Here is a 16,354-nt window from a genome sequence, read left to right as displayed (position 1 = left end):
GAGGGAAGGTAGGATTGGGAGGGGCTGAGGGAGGGGACTACAGCTGGGATACAAAGTGTAATTTATAACAATATAAATAAATTTTTTAAAAAGTGGAAAAAATTCTCAGATTAAGCTGGGTATGGTGGCATATGCCTTTAGTCTCAGCACTCAGTAAGGCTGAGGCTGATGGGTCTCTGAGTTCAAGGGTAGCCTGGTCTACAAAGCGATTCCAGAACAGCCAAGACTATACAGAGAAACCCTGTCTCAAGGCAGGAAAAAAAAAAAAAAAAAAAAGATTTCTCAGATTAGAAATGATCACAGTCCTTCAAGTTAATTTATATTCAACATATCTAAAACAGGGCTATCTTATAAACAAGGTTTATCAACAAAGATGTCATATCAGACCCATTCTTCCTTGTTTGGTAGGAGGTAACTTGCGTTGGTTTTTGTTTTGTTTAAAGAGATTTATTTTCTTCTTTTTAATTATTTATGTTTACGTGTCTATGTGAGGGAATACCACCTATATGTAAATTCCCTAGGAGATCAGAAGAAAAAAGTGAGAGCCATCTCTCCAGCCCCAGGAATGAGATAATTTATACATAAAATAATTATTCTATTTTGATCTTTTCTTTTTGATACAAAAGAGATTTATTGGATGAAGGAAAGAGGAGAGGAGTCAGAGGAAAAGAGAAAGAAGAACCTGGTGCCCTCCCCACAGAGAAAAAGTCAGAAGAGAGGGAGGGGAAAGAAACTGAAGTAGAGCGAGCTCGTTTTGATCTTTTTACGCATGTGTGTGTACATGAGTGTACATGATATGCAAGTGTGTTTGTGTGTATTAAGTGCGGGCACATACATGCCATGGCATGTGTGTGGAAGACAGTCTCCGATGTGAGTATTCATCTTCCACCTTGTTTGAGACAGGGTCTCTTACTTTGCTGCTCTGAACATCAGGCTAGTGATTCACAAGCTTCAGGGGAGCCTCCTGTCCTAGCCTCTTATCTTCCTACAGGATCACTGGGGTTAGATATACACAGCTGTATCCAGCTTTTACATGGCTTCTGCAGATTTGAACTCAGGTCCTCACATCTGTGTGGCAGACACCTTACTCACCAACCTTTGTTCTATTTTTTAGGTTTGTTGCTAAAACTGAAATAAGATGACAGTATTGTGTCAATTACAAAGCAGCTTGTCGACATTGAGTTACCCCATTCTGATGATGTGCTATTAAGATACTTAGATGAGGGGCTGGAGAGAGGGCTCAGTGGTTAAGAGCACCGGCTGCTCTTCCAGAGGACCAGGGACCAAGTCCCAGCACCCACACAGCAGCTCACAAGTCTGTAACTCCAGTTCCAGAGAATCTGGCATACATGATACATGATACAAAACACCAAAGCATATAAAATAAAAATAAACAAATCTTTAAAACAAGAAAAAAAGATACTGTGATGATTTATCCCAGCAGACCTAAAAAGCCCTGGCAAGTATATGACCTTTATATGAGGCAGAAGTGTATCTGCTTTGGTATGATCTTGGGTGGCTCTGTTGTTTATTTGTTTTGTTTCTCCCTAACCTTGGCTTTCCAGCTGTCTTTTCTCAGAAGAAGTTGACTTTCACAGCATCAGGTCTTTCCCACACTTTTTTATCTAAGGCTCCTTCAGAAAGAAGAGCTCAGAACGGGCTTGAACAACTTACGAACTGGATGACTTGGATTCAAGAGCTATTCCAGACCCATTCTGCTTGACATGCTACAGCACAGGCAGTCGATACTGCTAGACTTTCTAACTCTCTTTGGTTAAGAGCCAAAGGTACAAAAGGCCAGGGTCTGACTCAGCCGGCCATTCTTCCCTTTGCTCCTGTTTCCCCTCTAGTTAGCAGTGTTCCTATTATTTGGCATCACAAGAAAAGGAGCTAAAATTGGCCTTCTGAGGCCCTCCCGATTTCAGTCCTAGGTTAGGATAAGCCTTTTAGGAGAAAAGCCCATCTGCTGATAGGTCCATTGTCATCAATATCAGAACACACAGGGGTTGGTCATCCTCCTGAGGAGGCCCTTTTCCCAGACACCGGATTTCCTATGTCACCAAAGCCTTAAGCTCTCAGAAAAGGGAACAGAAACCACATGAGAAAAACAAAGATGAGGAACATAGCCCATCATACCCTGGGATAGTCTCATAGGAACATTCCCATGTCCTCCCTTTAAGGGCCTACATCTCAGAATAAGCATCAGCTGAACTGTCTGGTCTCTGGAAAAGCACAACTCCTGTAAAGAAATACTACCTGCTTGAGTGAGTGAAATGCTAGGTCATTCGGCTAGCGTTCAACCACAAAGAGCAGCCATGTTTCTATTGCAAAAAAGAATGAAAAGGAAAAAAAATACAACCTTAGTAGTAAAGTAGAGAAGTAAACATGTGTGGGCTTGAACTTTAGTGCAGAGGTTCAAAAGCTGGACACATGCTCACGACAACCCAAGAGTCACCACTGCTGTTACTACTGAAGCTCAATTTCTACTCTACAGTACCACAGGACACTCTCTTCACACGGGCCAGCCACCTGAGATCAAAGTCAGCCCAGCTGGCTGCTGTCACCTTTATCCCAGATGGCCCTGTGACACCAACAGTGCTAAGGGTCCCTTTTCCTTAAGGCTGTGAGCCACTGCACCAGGTCTCCAATAGGCTCCTCCCACCTGTTTCAGTCTCTGAGGTTGCTGCAGAAGCTTGTGCTGTCCTAGGAAAGAGCCGGGAGATGCATCTAGTGTGGTCATTCTATATTGTCATAGACATGAATCACGTCCTCGTAGTTGCTGAGCGCCTGGATGAGGCGAGCAGCCTGCTCCAGGTCAGGTTCAGCCAGCTGCACCGTCGAGTTGGGGATGAACTCCAGCGAACAGGACACAGAACACAGGCCCAGGGAGTCAAGTGTTTTCCTCACTTGATGCACAGAAGAAACATCACAAATAAACTAGGGATAAAAGAAAGTCAGGAGGTGAGAAGCCAGAAGTGATACCAGAAAGAGAACTTTGCAAAATCCTGGGTGGGGAAAACTTGTACTATATTATCATTGGTCTTAAGCTCACAGTTTCCAATGCTCAGACTCCTTACCAACTCTCAGGAACAGTCCTATCATTCAGTGTTCATATAATAACACTGCAATTTGTGAATTCTTTGCTTACTGTATCCCGACACACAGGAAGGCATCTATCAGGGACCCCTTGGAAGCCTACCAAACACAAAGGCTTCAGGTTGTCAGCTTGGAAGCAAGTACCTTTACTTGCTGAGCCATCCCACCAGCCCCCAGACTCACTTTAAACAGGTTCTTTTCTTCTTCGTCTTCAGCTTCCTTCACATCTTCAGCTCCTGCTTCGATTGCCAGTTCCAGGGCACGTTCCAGGTTCACAGCTTTCTTCTCTTTATCCTCGGCTCCAACCACAACCACTCCTTTTTTATCGAAAAAATGACGGGCTCCTTCAGCCATCATTCCCCTGACAGAAAGGGAACAGTCAAGGATGCATGGATGATTTTAGAAGCTCAGTCTCTACAAGGTGCTGCACTCTAACACTGTCCCTTACCCATTAGGCCCCTGGAGTACCCAGAGACACCCAGCAACTCTGTTCATGAAGAAGATGCAGCTAATGCTAGGTAAGGCAACCATCCAAGAGCACCCCACAGCAATGGAAAGCACAGATTAACATACCTTTAGGCAGTAATCTTTTGAGACAACAATTGAAACAGGTAAATAAAAGTTCCTTGTATATATGGCCCTCAACTTGGTTGGTAAGAAAACCCAACATGATTGAAGAACAAATGTTACAGAAGCAGAGGACATCTGACAGAAACATCACAGAGGACAGCAGACATCTGACAGAAAGCTGCCAAGGAGAAATTCGCCTGGGATCACTTCTAGAGGAAGATTCAGTTCTTCAAGTTCTGCTGGACACTCAGAGAGACTCGGAGACCTCAGAGCAGGAGGAGCCTCAAGATCAGAGCAGGGAACGATGCAGGAGCCTCTGAGACAGTGAAACAGAGCGATGAAAGACTATGGGTTGCATCAAAATTGATAAAAATCCGATCTGAATAAGAGAAGCCTCCAGATGAAAGGCTCGGCTCAAGGAAGTGATGCAGAAAGACAGCAATGCAGATGATGCAGAAAGCAGATCCCCCTGCATGTAGACAGCTTAACCAAACAGATGAAGAGGGACAGATAGTGCATCAGACAAGCAGACTGGAAAACCTTGATGCCAAAATGGACTGTTGCTGAAGGACAGATGATCAGGAATGCAATTATGAAGGATCATGGAATCAATGGTTGAGTGGATCTTCATGAGGACACCTGAACTGTTAAATTTGTGGGATTGAAAATTGTTTCTATTGTAAAAGTTAAATTGTATGATTTTTAGCTTAAACAGAAAGGGGAAAGTTGTAGAGGAATTTTAATTTAAACATGGCTTTTTTTTATAAAAGTAATCCTCTTTTAGTGTGTTTATTCAAACATAAGAAGACAGTTGGCCTTTTTTTTTTCCTAACAACAAAAAGCTAAGGGAGAACTTGAAAATGGCTGCTCTGGCAAGAGATCATATCCAAAGACCTTCTAGATCTGGCTGGAATACAAACAAGCCTTTAATATAAAAGACGGAGGCAATCAGACCTGAGTTCAAAGCTAGTCTGGTATAGAGCAAGTTTTAGGTAAAGAAAAGCATAGATCCGGGAGTAGGTGTACATGCCTTTACTCCCAACCAGTGAAGGTGAACTTAGTTGTAGAAGGAAGCATCCATGTTTGAAAGTGATGTCTAATTGAGTGGCAGAAAAAGTGACGAATCAAAAGATTTGACAGAACAGGATCTGCCCAACTCTCATGAGAAAAGAGACGAAAGATTAGCTACTTAATGGACAATGCAGACAGAGAGGAGGAAGTTTTACCAGGAGAGTTTTACAGAGAAGACAGGTTGAATGAGAGAACAAGCTAGACACAGGTGAAGACAGAACGAGCCAGAAAATGAGAAGGAGCAGAAGATTAGAACAAATTGCTGTAATTAGTTTGAGGCCAAGCAGAGCAATTCAGAGGCCGAGAGAAAAGCCAAATTAAGTCAGCTGGGAGAGGAGTTTGAGCCAGAACAGCTGAATTGAACCAGCCAGCTATGAGCTCAGAAGGAACAAGAAAGGGTGAGCTTATTAAGCAGTAAGACTCAGAGGCTGACAACATTCTCGGCCTAGGTTAGATTGTATGAAGCCTAGAAGCTTCCAGGACTAGGCCTAGGTTAGCAGACAGAGGCAGTAAGCCTCTGGACCAGAAGAATAAAAGTTCTTTTTACATCCCACCTTGTATTTTCTGCTCTCATCGGAGTCTGCAGGATACAACTTTACTCATTGTTTCCTGTTCCATTAAAATTCCTATCCTGGTAGAATGTTTTAAGACTGGGACATTGTATAGCTACAGATGAATAATGGGGAAAAGATCTCACTTATACCTGATGACTCTATCTCCGGGATTCTATCTCATTAAGAAGACACTAAGAAAAAAATCAGGACTGTTTTTGACATGAACTGATTGGCCTGACCTTTGATCATCTCCCCCTGAGGGGGAGCAGCCTTACCAGGCCACAGAGAAAGACAGTGCAGCTACTCCTGATGAGACCTGGTAGACTAGGATCAGAAGGAAGGAGAGGAGGACCTCCCCTATCAGTGGATTTGGGGAGGGGCATGTGTGGGATTGGGATTGGGAAGGTAAAAGGGAGGGGGTCACGGGGGGGATACAAAGTGAATAAAGTCTAATTAATAAAAATTAAAATTAAAAAATGGAAAAAAAAGAAAAAAATCAGTTATTACACTGGATTCCACTAAGGAAGAAGTGTGCTTAGAGCTTGAATTACTGATGAGGACCAACAGCATTTGCATTGCATAGAATTGGAACCTAAGCATCCTGTCTCCCTCCTCCCCCTTGTCCACACACACACTCACCCATTCTTGTTCATGATATATTTAATGTCCAAATGGCACTTGGGACCACTGTTGGATAACGCCTCGATGAGCAGAGAAGAGCCACCAGGGCCTCGACCCTCATACAGCAAATAAATGTCCTTGTTTTTCTGCAATTAAAGAAAAAAAAAATGCATTGTCCTGTTTCCTAATGTCCCAGTGCCCTTTCTGCCAGCACCAAACCACGGGCACTAAAAAGTGGCTCCCTGCGTGACTTCTCAAGACATGAGCTTATTGTCTCTGTCTTCTGAGAGGGAGCCAGCGGCATCAGCCCCTGAGATCACTGGAGTATTATCCCCTCTAGAAGAGTATGTCTCCCTGCCCCCGAGCAGCTCTGCTTCCAGCCCTCTCAAAGCACCCACGTCTGCTGCACTCACTCCTACCCTTACTCGTCTTCCTATGCTCCATCCCATGTGAAACCTACTTACAGGTTCTCAATGCCCCAAGCGCTGGGCTGCTGAGTGCAGCTATAGAGATGCCTCATATGTAGAACTTGCCGGGGGAGCCCCTGAATTCAGTACTGTAGCTAAAGTCAAGCAATCTCCAATTAGTTACAAATTTCCTCTGGGGTTTGGCTGCTTGGATTTGGATCTGATGTTTTCTGCATCACCTAAAGCAAGTCACCAAACCTTTCTGTGCCTTAGTTTCCATTTTAGGTCACTTTCAGGAGTCAATTAGATCTTGCATGCAGAGTTTTTATTAAAGGACTTAGCTGCACCCAATAACTGCTTGCTATTATGACAATTATTCTGGAGAGGGATAAAACACCTCTGTAGATTCTGCACCTTGTGAGGCTGAGGCAGGAGGATCATGAGTTCCATGCAAGCCTGGGCTACACAAAAAGATGCTGGTTGAAAATAAAGCAACAAAAACATAATTATTAACTCTTTAAATCCTTACCTGTTCCAGAAGAGGAAGCCCAGCATCTCTCCCACTCTCACCATTAATGTTGCCTTTAACCTCTCTCTTTTTATTGGCTTTTCTTCTTATTATTATTTTAAGTATATATAGACTTATTTATTTATTTATTTTATGTAGATGAGTGCTCTATCTGCATGTAGACCTGTATGCTAGAAGAGAGCATCAGATCCCAGTATAGATGGTTCTGAGCCACCATGTAGGTTCTGGGAGTTGAACTCAGGACCTCTGGAAGAGCAGACAGTGCTCTTAACCGCTGAGCTATCTCTCCAGCCCATGGCCTTTCTTCTTTAGACATAAACATTTGACAAAAAGAACAAGCCCTTCTCCAATGTAAACTCAGGACTCTCCCCAATCTTACCTGTCCTCCCTTCCCTATCTTCTCCAAGCTTGACAGGGCAGCTCTACACTCTATGGGTCTCCATTCTGTTTACCTAGCCTACTCCCAGTCATGTGCCTCTAACCCAGCACTTCTCAACCTGTGGGTCACAATCCTCTTTGGGGTGGAATGACCCTTTCACAGAGGTTGCCAAAGACCATTGGGAAACACAGATATTTTACATTACAATTCATCACAGTATCAAAATTACAGTTATGAAGTAAAGATAAAAAATAATTTTACGGTCAGGGGTCACTACAACATGAGGAACTGTATTGAAGGGCCAAAGCATTAGGAGGGTTGAGAACCACTGCTCTGACCAAAGGCTAACAATAGAGAATTCCCAAAGGTCTCTGGGTAGAACATGTCAACCAGGTTCCTACCCTTCCCCCTGATAATTTAAGGTCTTCGTGGTGGCTTTCCAAACATAGGCCGTCTTGGGGGCTGTGGTCAACAGTAACAACGTGAAACTAAGGACACACCTCTGTTTTCAGTGCTGACTCAATGGTTGACTTGGGCATATGCTTGCTGCGACACACCTCTAAGATGTTGGCCAGGCTGCTGTTGTTCTCAGGGTTAGGGCCACCCTCTAGATAAGGAGAAAAGAATGATCAAAGACAGCCTCTCCGATTCCCAAACAATGGGAAATTGCTCTTCATCAGAACACCGTTAGCTAATGAAGACAGCTCAGTGTGTAAAGTGCTTGCCTTGAAAGCAAAAGGACCTGAATTTGATCCTTAGATCCCACGTATAAGAAAACAGCAGCACCAGTTTATACTTCAAGAACCAGGAGGCAAAAACGGATCCTCAGACTCACTGGCCAGCTGGCCTGTCTATTTGGTGAACTCTAGGCCAGTAAGAGTTCTGAATCAAAAAAATAAAAAACAAAGCCAGAGAGATGGTGGCAAAAGTGCCTGTGCACAAGCCCAGCAACCTGGGTCTATCCCTGGAATCTACACATAGGAGGAAGGATAGAACCCGCTCCTGAAAGTTGTTCTCTGACTTCCATGTGCATAGACACACACACACACACACACACACACACACACACACACACACACAAATAACTAAGGTAAACAGTGGCTGAGGAACACCATCCAAGATTGTTCTCTATCTCCACATGCATGTACACACACATAGAGAGAGAGACAGTGAGAGACAGACAGACAGAGCAAGAAAGATAGAGATAAAGAAGGAGAGAGAGAGAGGCAGGCAGCATATTTCTGCTAGAGAAGCAGAGTGGTGCACACCTGTCACCTCAGCACTCTGGAGGCTTCGACAGGAGCCTGAACCTACATAATGAATTCTGGGTCAGTTTCAGTTAAGAGTCTGATTCTGGCCAGGTATGGTGGTGAACACCTTTAATCCCAGCACTCAGGAGACAGAGGCAGGTGGATTTCTGTGAGTTAGAGGCCAGCCTGCTCTACAAAGTAGGTTCCAGGACAGTCAGGGCTACACAGTGAAACCATGTCTCAAACAACAACAACAAAGAGTGAGATTCTGTCTCAAACAAACAAACAAACAAACAAACAGAAAATACTTAATCTCCTTATTCTATTGGAATAAGGAGGACTATTTTTCGAAAGAAGTTTTTTTGGTGGTGGGGAGTACAGGAAATGGAGCCCAAGGCCTCATCTATGTAAAATGCTGTGCTTTAGCACTGAACCAAATACCCAGTCTGGAAAAAAGTTCCTGATTCACTCTTGTCTCAAGGGATAGTTATAATGTTATTGGGTTACGGCAAACTCCCATTTTTGTCAGATGAAATGGATGAATCCCAGCATGGGGAGGCAGAGGCAGGTGGATTTCTGTGAGTTCGAGGCCAGGCTGGTCTACAAAGCTAGTCTGGACAGCCAAGTCTACCACAGAGAAACCCTGTCTCGAAAAACCAAAAAAAAAAAAAAAAAAAAAAAAAAAAGAGCGAGAGAGAAAGAAATGGATGAATCCTAACATGCTTGCCTCACTCTATTAGTGAGTTCAGCATTGGATTCATGCTCTGCTCAGGTTCCAAGGATAGGGGCTACACTGGATCTTCTTTGTAGTATCCCCTCCTGGATCAAAATATGTTGAGGAAACAAAGAAAAGCATGGGGCAGGAATTGTAGGGGTAGGTTCACATTAGCATAATGCCTTTTGTATGCTGTAAGCCACCCCAAGGTAGGTATTGACCTTGCATTACAGAAAATTAAGATTCAGCAGTTAAGCCACTTGTGAAGGTCACTGAATCAACCTAGCCAATGACAGAATTCACATCTTCCTAACTCCAGATCCACATTTTCCACAGGAGTTTTTCCTCAGGCACTTTTACCAGTGCCTGACACGAAAATGAGAATCACTGAAGAGATACATGGTTCCAAACTGTCCTTCCAAGAAAGGAAGGACAGTCTTGTGAGTTCTGCTGTGGGAAAAGAAAGCAAGAAATGACTTGACTCAGCATGTTTGCCACAACCTTCAATGGTCGTAGAAGCAGCTGCAGAGGTCGCAGTTTGTTGCTTCAAGAAACTTCAGGGGCTGGAGAGATGACTCAGAGGTTGAGAGCACTGGTTACTCTTCCAGAGGTTCTGAGTTCAATTCCTAGCAGCCACATGGTGGCTCACTAACATCTGTAATGAGATCTGGTGCCCTCTTCTGGTACATGCAGTCAGAACATTTTATACATCAATCTAAATAAAATAAAATATACTTAAACAAAACAAAACAAAACAAAAAAACAGCAAGAAACTTCAGGATGGGTTGTGACCTTTAATCCCATCACTCAGGAGGCAGAGGCAGGCCTCTGTGAGTTCAAGGCCAGCCTGGTCTACAGAGTGAGTTCTAGGACAGCCAAAGCTACACACAGAGAAAACCTGTCTCAAACAAAAATAAAATAAAATAAAATGTGTCTGTGTTTGTCCACACACATAATAAATGCAGTGCCTTGTGGAGGCTAAAAGAGGATGTTGGGTTCTCTGGAACTGGAGTTTCAGGTGGTTGTTAGCTGTCTTATGGGTGCTGGGAACCAAAGACAGGTCCTCTGTGAGAGCAGCAGGTGCTCTTAACCGTTCGTTCAGCTGTCTCTCCAAGCCCCGATTTAACTCTTAAGGTTTATTTCTTTTTTTTCCTCTTCAGTCATTTTATTTGATTTTTGAAACTTTTAAGATTGATTCTTTGTGAACTTCACATCATCCTTCCATCCCTCCAGATCCACCTTCCCCCCCCCCCCAAACCCTTGCAACCTCCCCAGCTAAACAAAACAAACAAACAAAAACTCGACATAAAAGCTGCGGTCTGTCGTGGTATGTCACATAGTATCCTCTTTTGTCCAAACAGCTTCACTTGCAAATGTTTTTTGCAATGGGTCACTGGTTTGGTTCAAGGCCTCTGGCTTCTGCCACACTTTCTTATGGTTTATTTCTATGAAGTACCTATCTAACTATAGACTTGGACGGAGTAAGTTCTAGCTTTCTAAGAGCAGTTCTTTGAAAGGTTTTTTAAAAAGAAAATCAGGAATATCCAGTGAAAGTAGGTGCATTGAGGGTTATGGATAGGACAACGGTGGCAACTGAAAAAGAAAAGAATCGGCCCTTAGTCCTGCTTGAGAAGCAAGTGAAGCCTAAGGCACAAAAAGAGCCTCAATGATCAACAGTGGGGACTGTCAGATTCTTCTCACCTTTAACTGCCAGGCGGATACTGAGAACGAGTTTAGAGAAGATTCGACTCCTTTCCATGTCCTTGGGGCCCTTAATGTGCCGAACTTTGGACCATTTATTGTGTCCTGCGGAGGTCGCCGCGCTGACATGCAGTGTCCTGTGTGGAGCTGCAACGCAGCTGGGGTTCCTATGTTGGGAGGCGCACCAAGGACCCACGCGGAACCCGAGGCACCGCGCACGAAAGCAGCGAGCAGCTGTCTCTCTCAGGCTCGCGGCAGCCCAGGACATCATCGGCTTCCACAAGGGTCTGCAAGGTGCAGAGGAGCGGCCAAAGTCAGCCTGTCTAGTCTGGTACCGCAACAAGCCAATCTGGATGTTCCGACTGCTTCTGAGAGTCTCCAGAAACTTAACGATTCAGTCCACCTGAAGCTGTGCAGCTGAGTGACCCCGCGGCGGCCGGGCGCGGGGACCCTTAATGCTACAGTACACTTCCTCTCCCTGGTCCATCGCGAAAACACGTCCCTCGCTCCTGCAAAGTCAGTTCCGTCGCTTCGCCGTACTCGTTCCAGCCTTGTCCCTGCTAGGAGTGACGCTGTCCTCAAGCTCGCTGTCGCCTGGAGAAGCCAGGTTTCGTTCCATTAGAGATCCATGTGGCTGGTTTTCCTTCCTAACCCTGTGAGCAAGTCCAGAATAATAATTTTTTGTTGTTGAAAAAAAGAACTATGTAGTTCAACCGGTTCGTTTTACAGGTAAAGAAACCGCCGCCAAGGTTGCGTATTAAACAAAACAAAACACAACAATAACAGACAAAAAAGTGCCGGGCGTGGTAGGCCATGTCTGTAATTCCAACACAGGAGCGAAAGTCTGGGACATCAGGACCATGTCTCAAAATTTAAAAAAAGCAAAAACTTTAATTAAAACAAACAACAAAAACAAGAACAAAAAAAGTACGCCAGCAGCCAGAAAAGTGATTTCCCTAGTCCTTTAAGACTTGCTGATATCTAGCTGGTAGTGGAGTGCGCATTTAATCCCAGAACTTGGGAGGCAGAAGCAGGCGAAACTCTGCGCCTTAGAGGCCAGCCTGGTCTACAGAGCCAGTTCCAGGACAGCCAAGGCTACACAGAGAAACCTGTAAAATAAACAAACAAACAAACAAATAAATAGAGAATGAATGAATAAATAAATAAGAAAAATTTTTAAAAAAGGAGAAGAAAGAGAGAGAGAGACTTGCCCTTTTTGCCTCCTCTGCCGCCATGACACTCGTGAAAAAGCTTGTGAGGAAAGGAGTGGGGAAGCAGGTTTTGAAGTTCATCCTTAACTACACCCATCCTATAGAAGATGGAATCATGGGAACTGCCCATTTTGAGCAGTTCCTCCAGGAGAGAATCAAGGTGAATGGGAAAGCTGGGAATCTTGGCAGAGGAGTTGTGACCGTCGAACAGAGCAAGGGCAAGATCACTGTCACTTCTGAGGTGACTTTTTCCAAAAGGTATTTGAAATATCTCACCAAAAATATTTGAAGAACAATCTTTGAGATTGATTGCATATTGTCGCCAACAGCCAAGAGAGTTATGAATTGCGTTACTTCCGGATTAACTGGATAAAGAGGAGGAGGATGGAATGGTCTGGAATGTTTTGTATTAATTCATAAATAAAATTTAGGAACAACAAAAAAAGACATTGATTTAAATTTTTATTTCTGTAAAGGATGGCACTGCCTGTTTTGCCAACCGATACTGGAGAGTTGAAAATATAACATAAAACCCTGGAGTTTGAAAAAAATTGATATGTAAGTAGCAGCTGTAATTATGATTGGGGATGAGTCAGATAAATCACCAGCTTTGGGAGAGAGGACAAAAGATCAGGCTAACCTTGGAGTCAGATTGCTATCTTTGTTTTCCATCTGCTGTTTAAGCATTATGTCAAGTATTTTTTTTTTTAATTTATGTAGTTGTTTTGCCTGCACATGTTTGTGCAATACTTGAGTGCACGGTGCCTGCAGTGATCAGAAGAGAACATCAAGATAGCCTGGAACTGGAGTTACAAATGGTTGTGAGCTGGCATGTGGGTGCTAGGAATTGAACCTTAGTCCTTTGGAGGAGGTGCCAATACCCTTAACTGCTGAGCTGTCTCTCCAGCCCCTTCCATCTGCTCTCTTGACTGAGAAACCCAGGGCGAAAAAAGGATGCTATGGAAAAGTAAAGAAAAAACAAAGTAGCAGCTGCCTGAAATCCTCTGTAAAAGCCCCCCAAGGGCCATTAAGTCTCAAGAGCTTAACACATTAGAAAAGCAGACAACATGAAGGCTCTCTACAGTTAGACTGGAGGGATTCAAACTGTGTTTCTGCCATTTACCAGTGCAATCTTGAGCAAGTCCTTTATTTTATGTTTCCTTTCACATACAATGGCCTTGAAAAAGCAGGATGGGGCAAGGGGCACAGGCACAAATTTTATATTATTACATAAGTGTGTCCATGATTAATCTACTTGTCTTTCATGTTCACACCCTGCTGATACATCTCTATGGGAGTGCATTACAGTACTGTAATTCCCATATTGTAGTTGTTTTGTTCTTAAGTAAGCTTAATTGACATATTCTACATATAATACAGGGCACCAGTGTGAAGTGTACAATGAGTTTTAGTCTATTAACCATGTAGCCATCACCACAACTTAGATGTTTTTGTCACTCTAAAGGAAACTTACAACTCATTAGCAGTCTCTCTTCCCCTCAACCGTCACAGGTCTGGACACCAGACTTAGTTCTGCCTCTATGGGAAAAGAATGCTTTTGTTGAACATTTCCTATTAATGGAAGTAGGTGATATGTGGTCTCTGTGAATGATTTCTTTAGCATGCATCCTCGTGTGGTGGTGAGAATGGCCCCCACAGGTTCCTATGTTTGAATGCTCGGTCCTCCATTAGTGGAACTGTTTGGGAAGGATTAGGTGGTGTGGCCTTGTTAGGAAAAGTGCGTCAGTCACTAAGTGTGGACTTGGAGGTTCCAAAAGCCCACACTGTTCCAGGTGGCTCCCTGCCTTTGACTTGTGGGTCAGGATGGATGTAGGCTCTTCATTACTGCTCCAGAGCCTGCCTGCTTGTCACCATGCTCCCCTCCATGGTGATCGTGGATGCTAACTGTCTGGAACCATGAGCAACAGCAAACAGTTACCTTGGTCATTGTGTCTCCTCACGGGAAATGTAACTAAGACACCTACTTACCTTTGTTAACCTGACACAGCCCTAGAGTCATGTGAGAAGACAGCCTCAGCTGAGAGGTGAACAAATGAGATTGGCATGTGGACAGACCTCTGTGTGAATCTTACTTTCAGAGGACAGTCCAGACCACTATCAGCAGCACTGTCCCGGGGCAGGTGGTCCTGCACCAAGAAAGCTAAGGTGCTGGAGAGGTGGCTCAGTGGGGAAAAGCACTGGCTGCTCATCTAGAGCATCTGGGTTTGATTCTCAGCACCCAAGTGGTGGCTCACAAACAACTGTGACAGCAGTCCTAGGGGATCTGATGCCTCTTCTGGCCTTCACTGGACAAATAAATAATGCACAGGCATACAATGCAGGCAAAATACCCAGACACATTAAAAAAAAAAAAAAAAAAGTCAAGCTAAGCCTGAGTCTCACATACTGAAGTCACATACGTCTCTCTCTCTCTCTCTCTCTCTACCACTTAACACAGCCTGAGCACCAATTCTTTACCACTTTTGTTTCTTTTGAATGTTCTTCATTGTGAAGGACATGCTTCAGTCCTTCTGGTGAATTCATGCGTCAAGACGCTCCTCATTTGGCTGGAGAGATGGCTCAGCATTTAAGAGCACTTGATGGTCTTGCAGAGACCCTAGGTGTGATTCCCAGCGCCAAACAGGGTGGCTCACAGCTTTTGGAACTCCAGTCCTAGGGATCCGATGTGCATGTATGTGCGTGCGCGGGAGAGAGAACACGAGAGCACATGCACATTCGCCATTCATCTGTGGACTGTTTGAAGCTCCTGCTTGGTTCTTGTCTTGATTTCCCTCAATGGTAAGACCATGACCTGGAAGTGTAAACCAAATGAACCTCTTCCCACCCTAAGTTGTTTTTGCTCATGGTGTTTGTGATTAGCAATAGAAAGGAAACTACAACAGCATGTTTTCGTGGTTCAGCAGCAGCATGTGTCGGTATTTCCTTCTATTGCCAAACAATACTCCACTGAATGAACATTTTACTTATGCATTCCTCAGCTGAGAGGTGTGCTTCTACCTTATATCACAAACACCATAACCCTGCTTTTTTTTCTTTCTTTCTTGAGACAGGGCTGTTTTTCTGTGTAGCCCTGCTGTGTTGGAACTCACTCTGCAAACTAGGCCATCCTCAAACTCAGAGATCAGCCTGCCTCTCTCCTGAGTGCTGGGGGTAAAGGAGTGTTCCACCACTGCCTAAGAACTGTTTGTATTTCTCTTGCATATATGCAATGAAGTGGAATTTCTGTCATTTCTTACCCATGCTTAACCTTTCAAGGGACAGCCAGACTTAAAATAGTTTACATCAATTTATATTTTCACCCATGTTAAAATGGCTCAGTTTCTCCACATCTTCACTAAACATCTTTTTTTATATAGCTATAGTCATTCTGCGGTGCCAAGTGTTGCCTTGTGATGGGGTTGTTTTTGTTATTTTGACATTTTTGATACTTAATGGCCGAGCCATCTCTCCAGCTCTTCTTGTTATATTGAAACAGGCTCTCCCTATGTATCTCTGGCTAGCCTGGAACTCACTGTGTAGACGAGACTGACTTCAAACTCACAGATATCTGCCTGCTTTTGCCTTTAACATGCTGGAATTAAAGGTGTGTGCCACCATGCCCAATGTCCTGAAGTGGTTTTATTTCCTGACTACCAAAGTGAGCGTCTTTTCATGTATTTTTCATTTATATTATTACTGTTTCTGAGATGGGAGTCTCATGTAGCCCAGGATAGCCTCAAACTCACTGTTTGAGCTTGCTGAGATTGCCCTTGAACCCCTGATCTTCCTGCTTTAGCCATCTGGGTACTAGCATTACATCTGTGAGCCATCCTGTCCAGCACACAAAATATTTGTTTTTGTGTATGTCTTGCCTATATCTACATATGCACCACATTCATGCCTGGTACCTGAAGAAGCCAGGAGAGAGTCATATCCTCTGGAACTGAATTTACAGGTGGTTGTGAGCTGCGATGTGGGTGCTGGGACCCAAGCTCAGGTCCTCTGCAAAACCAGCAAGCTTTTAACTCCTGAGTCAACCTTCTTCCCCTTTTAAATGTGTGCACGTGCATGCATGCATTTATTTCTGGGTCTCTGTGTGCAGGTAACCATGGAGACCAAGAGAGAGGGCACTGGATCCCTTGGAACTGGAATCAGTCAGTTGTAAGCTACTTGATGCAGGTGCTGGGAACTCCCAGGGTTCGTCTTCTTTCTCCCCAGTGCCACAATGGTTTTTATAACTTAGAAATACA

At 44.0% G+C, this 16,354-nt stretch overlaps 1 protein-coding gene and 1 pseudogene across 1 annotated transcript; one reads left to right on the top strand and one right to left on the bottom strand.

Annotated features, from left to right (window-relative positions):
* Window positions 1–2,295: 2,295 nt before the first annotated feature.
* On the bottom strand, window positions 2,296–11,333 carry LOC129665483 (translational activator of cytochrome c oxidase 1). Its single transcript, XM_055592174.1, has 5 exons — window positions 10,894–11,333; window positions 7,728–7,834; window positions 5,931–6,058; window positions 3,280–3,457; window positions 2,296–2,937 (listed from the first exon to the last, which is right to left on the bottom strand). Exons 1-5 carry the CDS (start codon window positions 11,162–11,164, stop codon window positions 2,737–2,739), a joined length of 885 nt encoding a protein of 294 aa, XP_055448149.1. The 5' UTR covers window positions 11,165–11,333; the 3' UTR covers window positions 2,296–2,736.
* A 793-nt stretch (window positions 11,334–12,126) lies between these two features.
* LOC129665644 (60S ribosomal protein L22-like) lies at window positions 12,127–12,524 on the top strand (annotated as a pseudogene).
* Window positions 12,525–16,354: the final 3,830 nt, after the last annotated feature.

The sequence above is a fragment of the Psammomys obesus genome, unplaced genomic scaffold, assembly GCF_907164565.1.
Source record: "Psammomys obesus unplaced genomic scaffold, mPsaObe1.curated_primary_1811, whole genome shotgun sequence".
NCBI lineage: Eukaryota > Metazoa > Chordata > Mammalia > Rodentia > Muridae > Psammomys > Psammomys obesus.
Note: the sequence above shows the minus strand (reverse complement) of the source record. Positions and strands in the feature narration are given on the sequence as shown.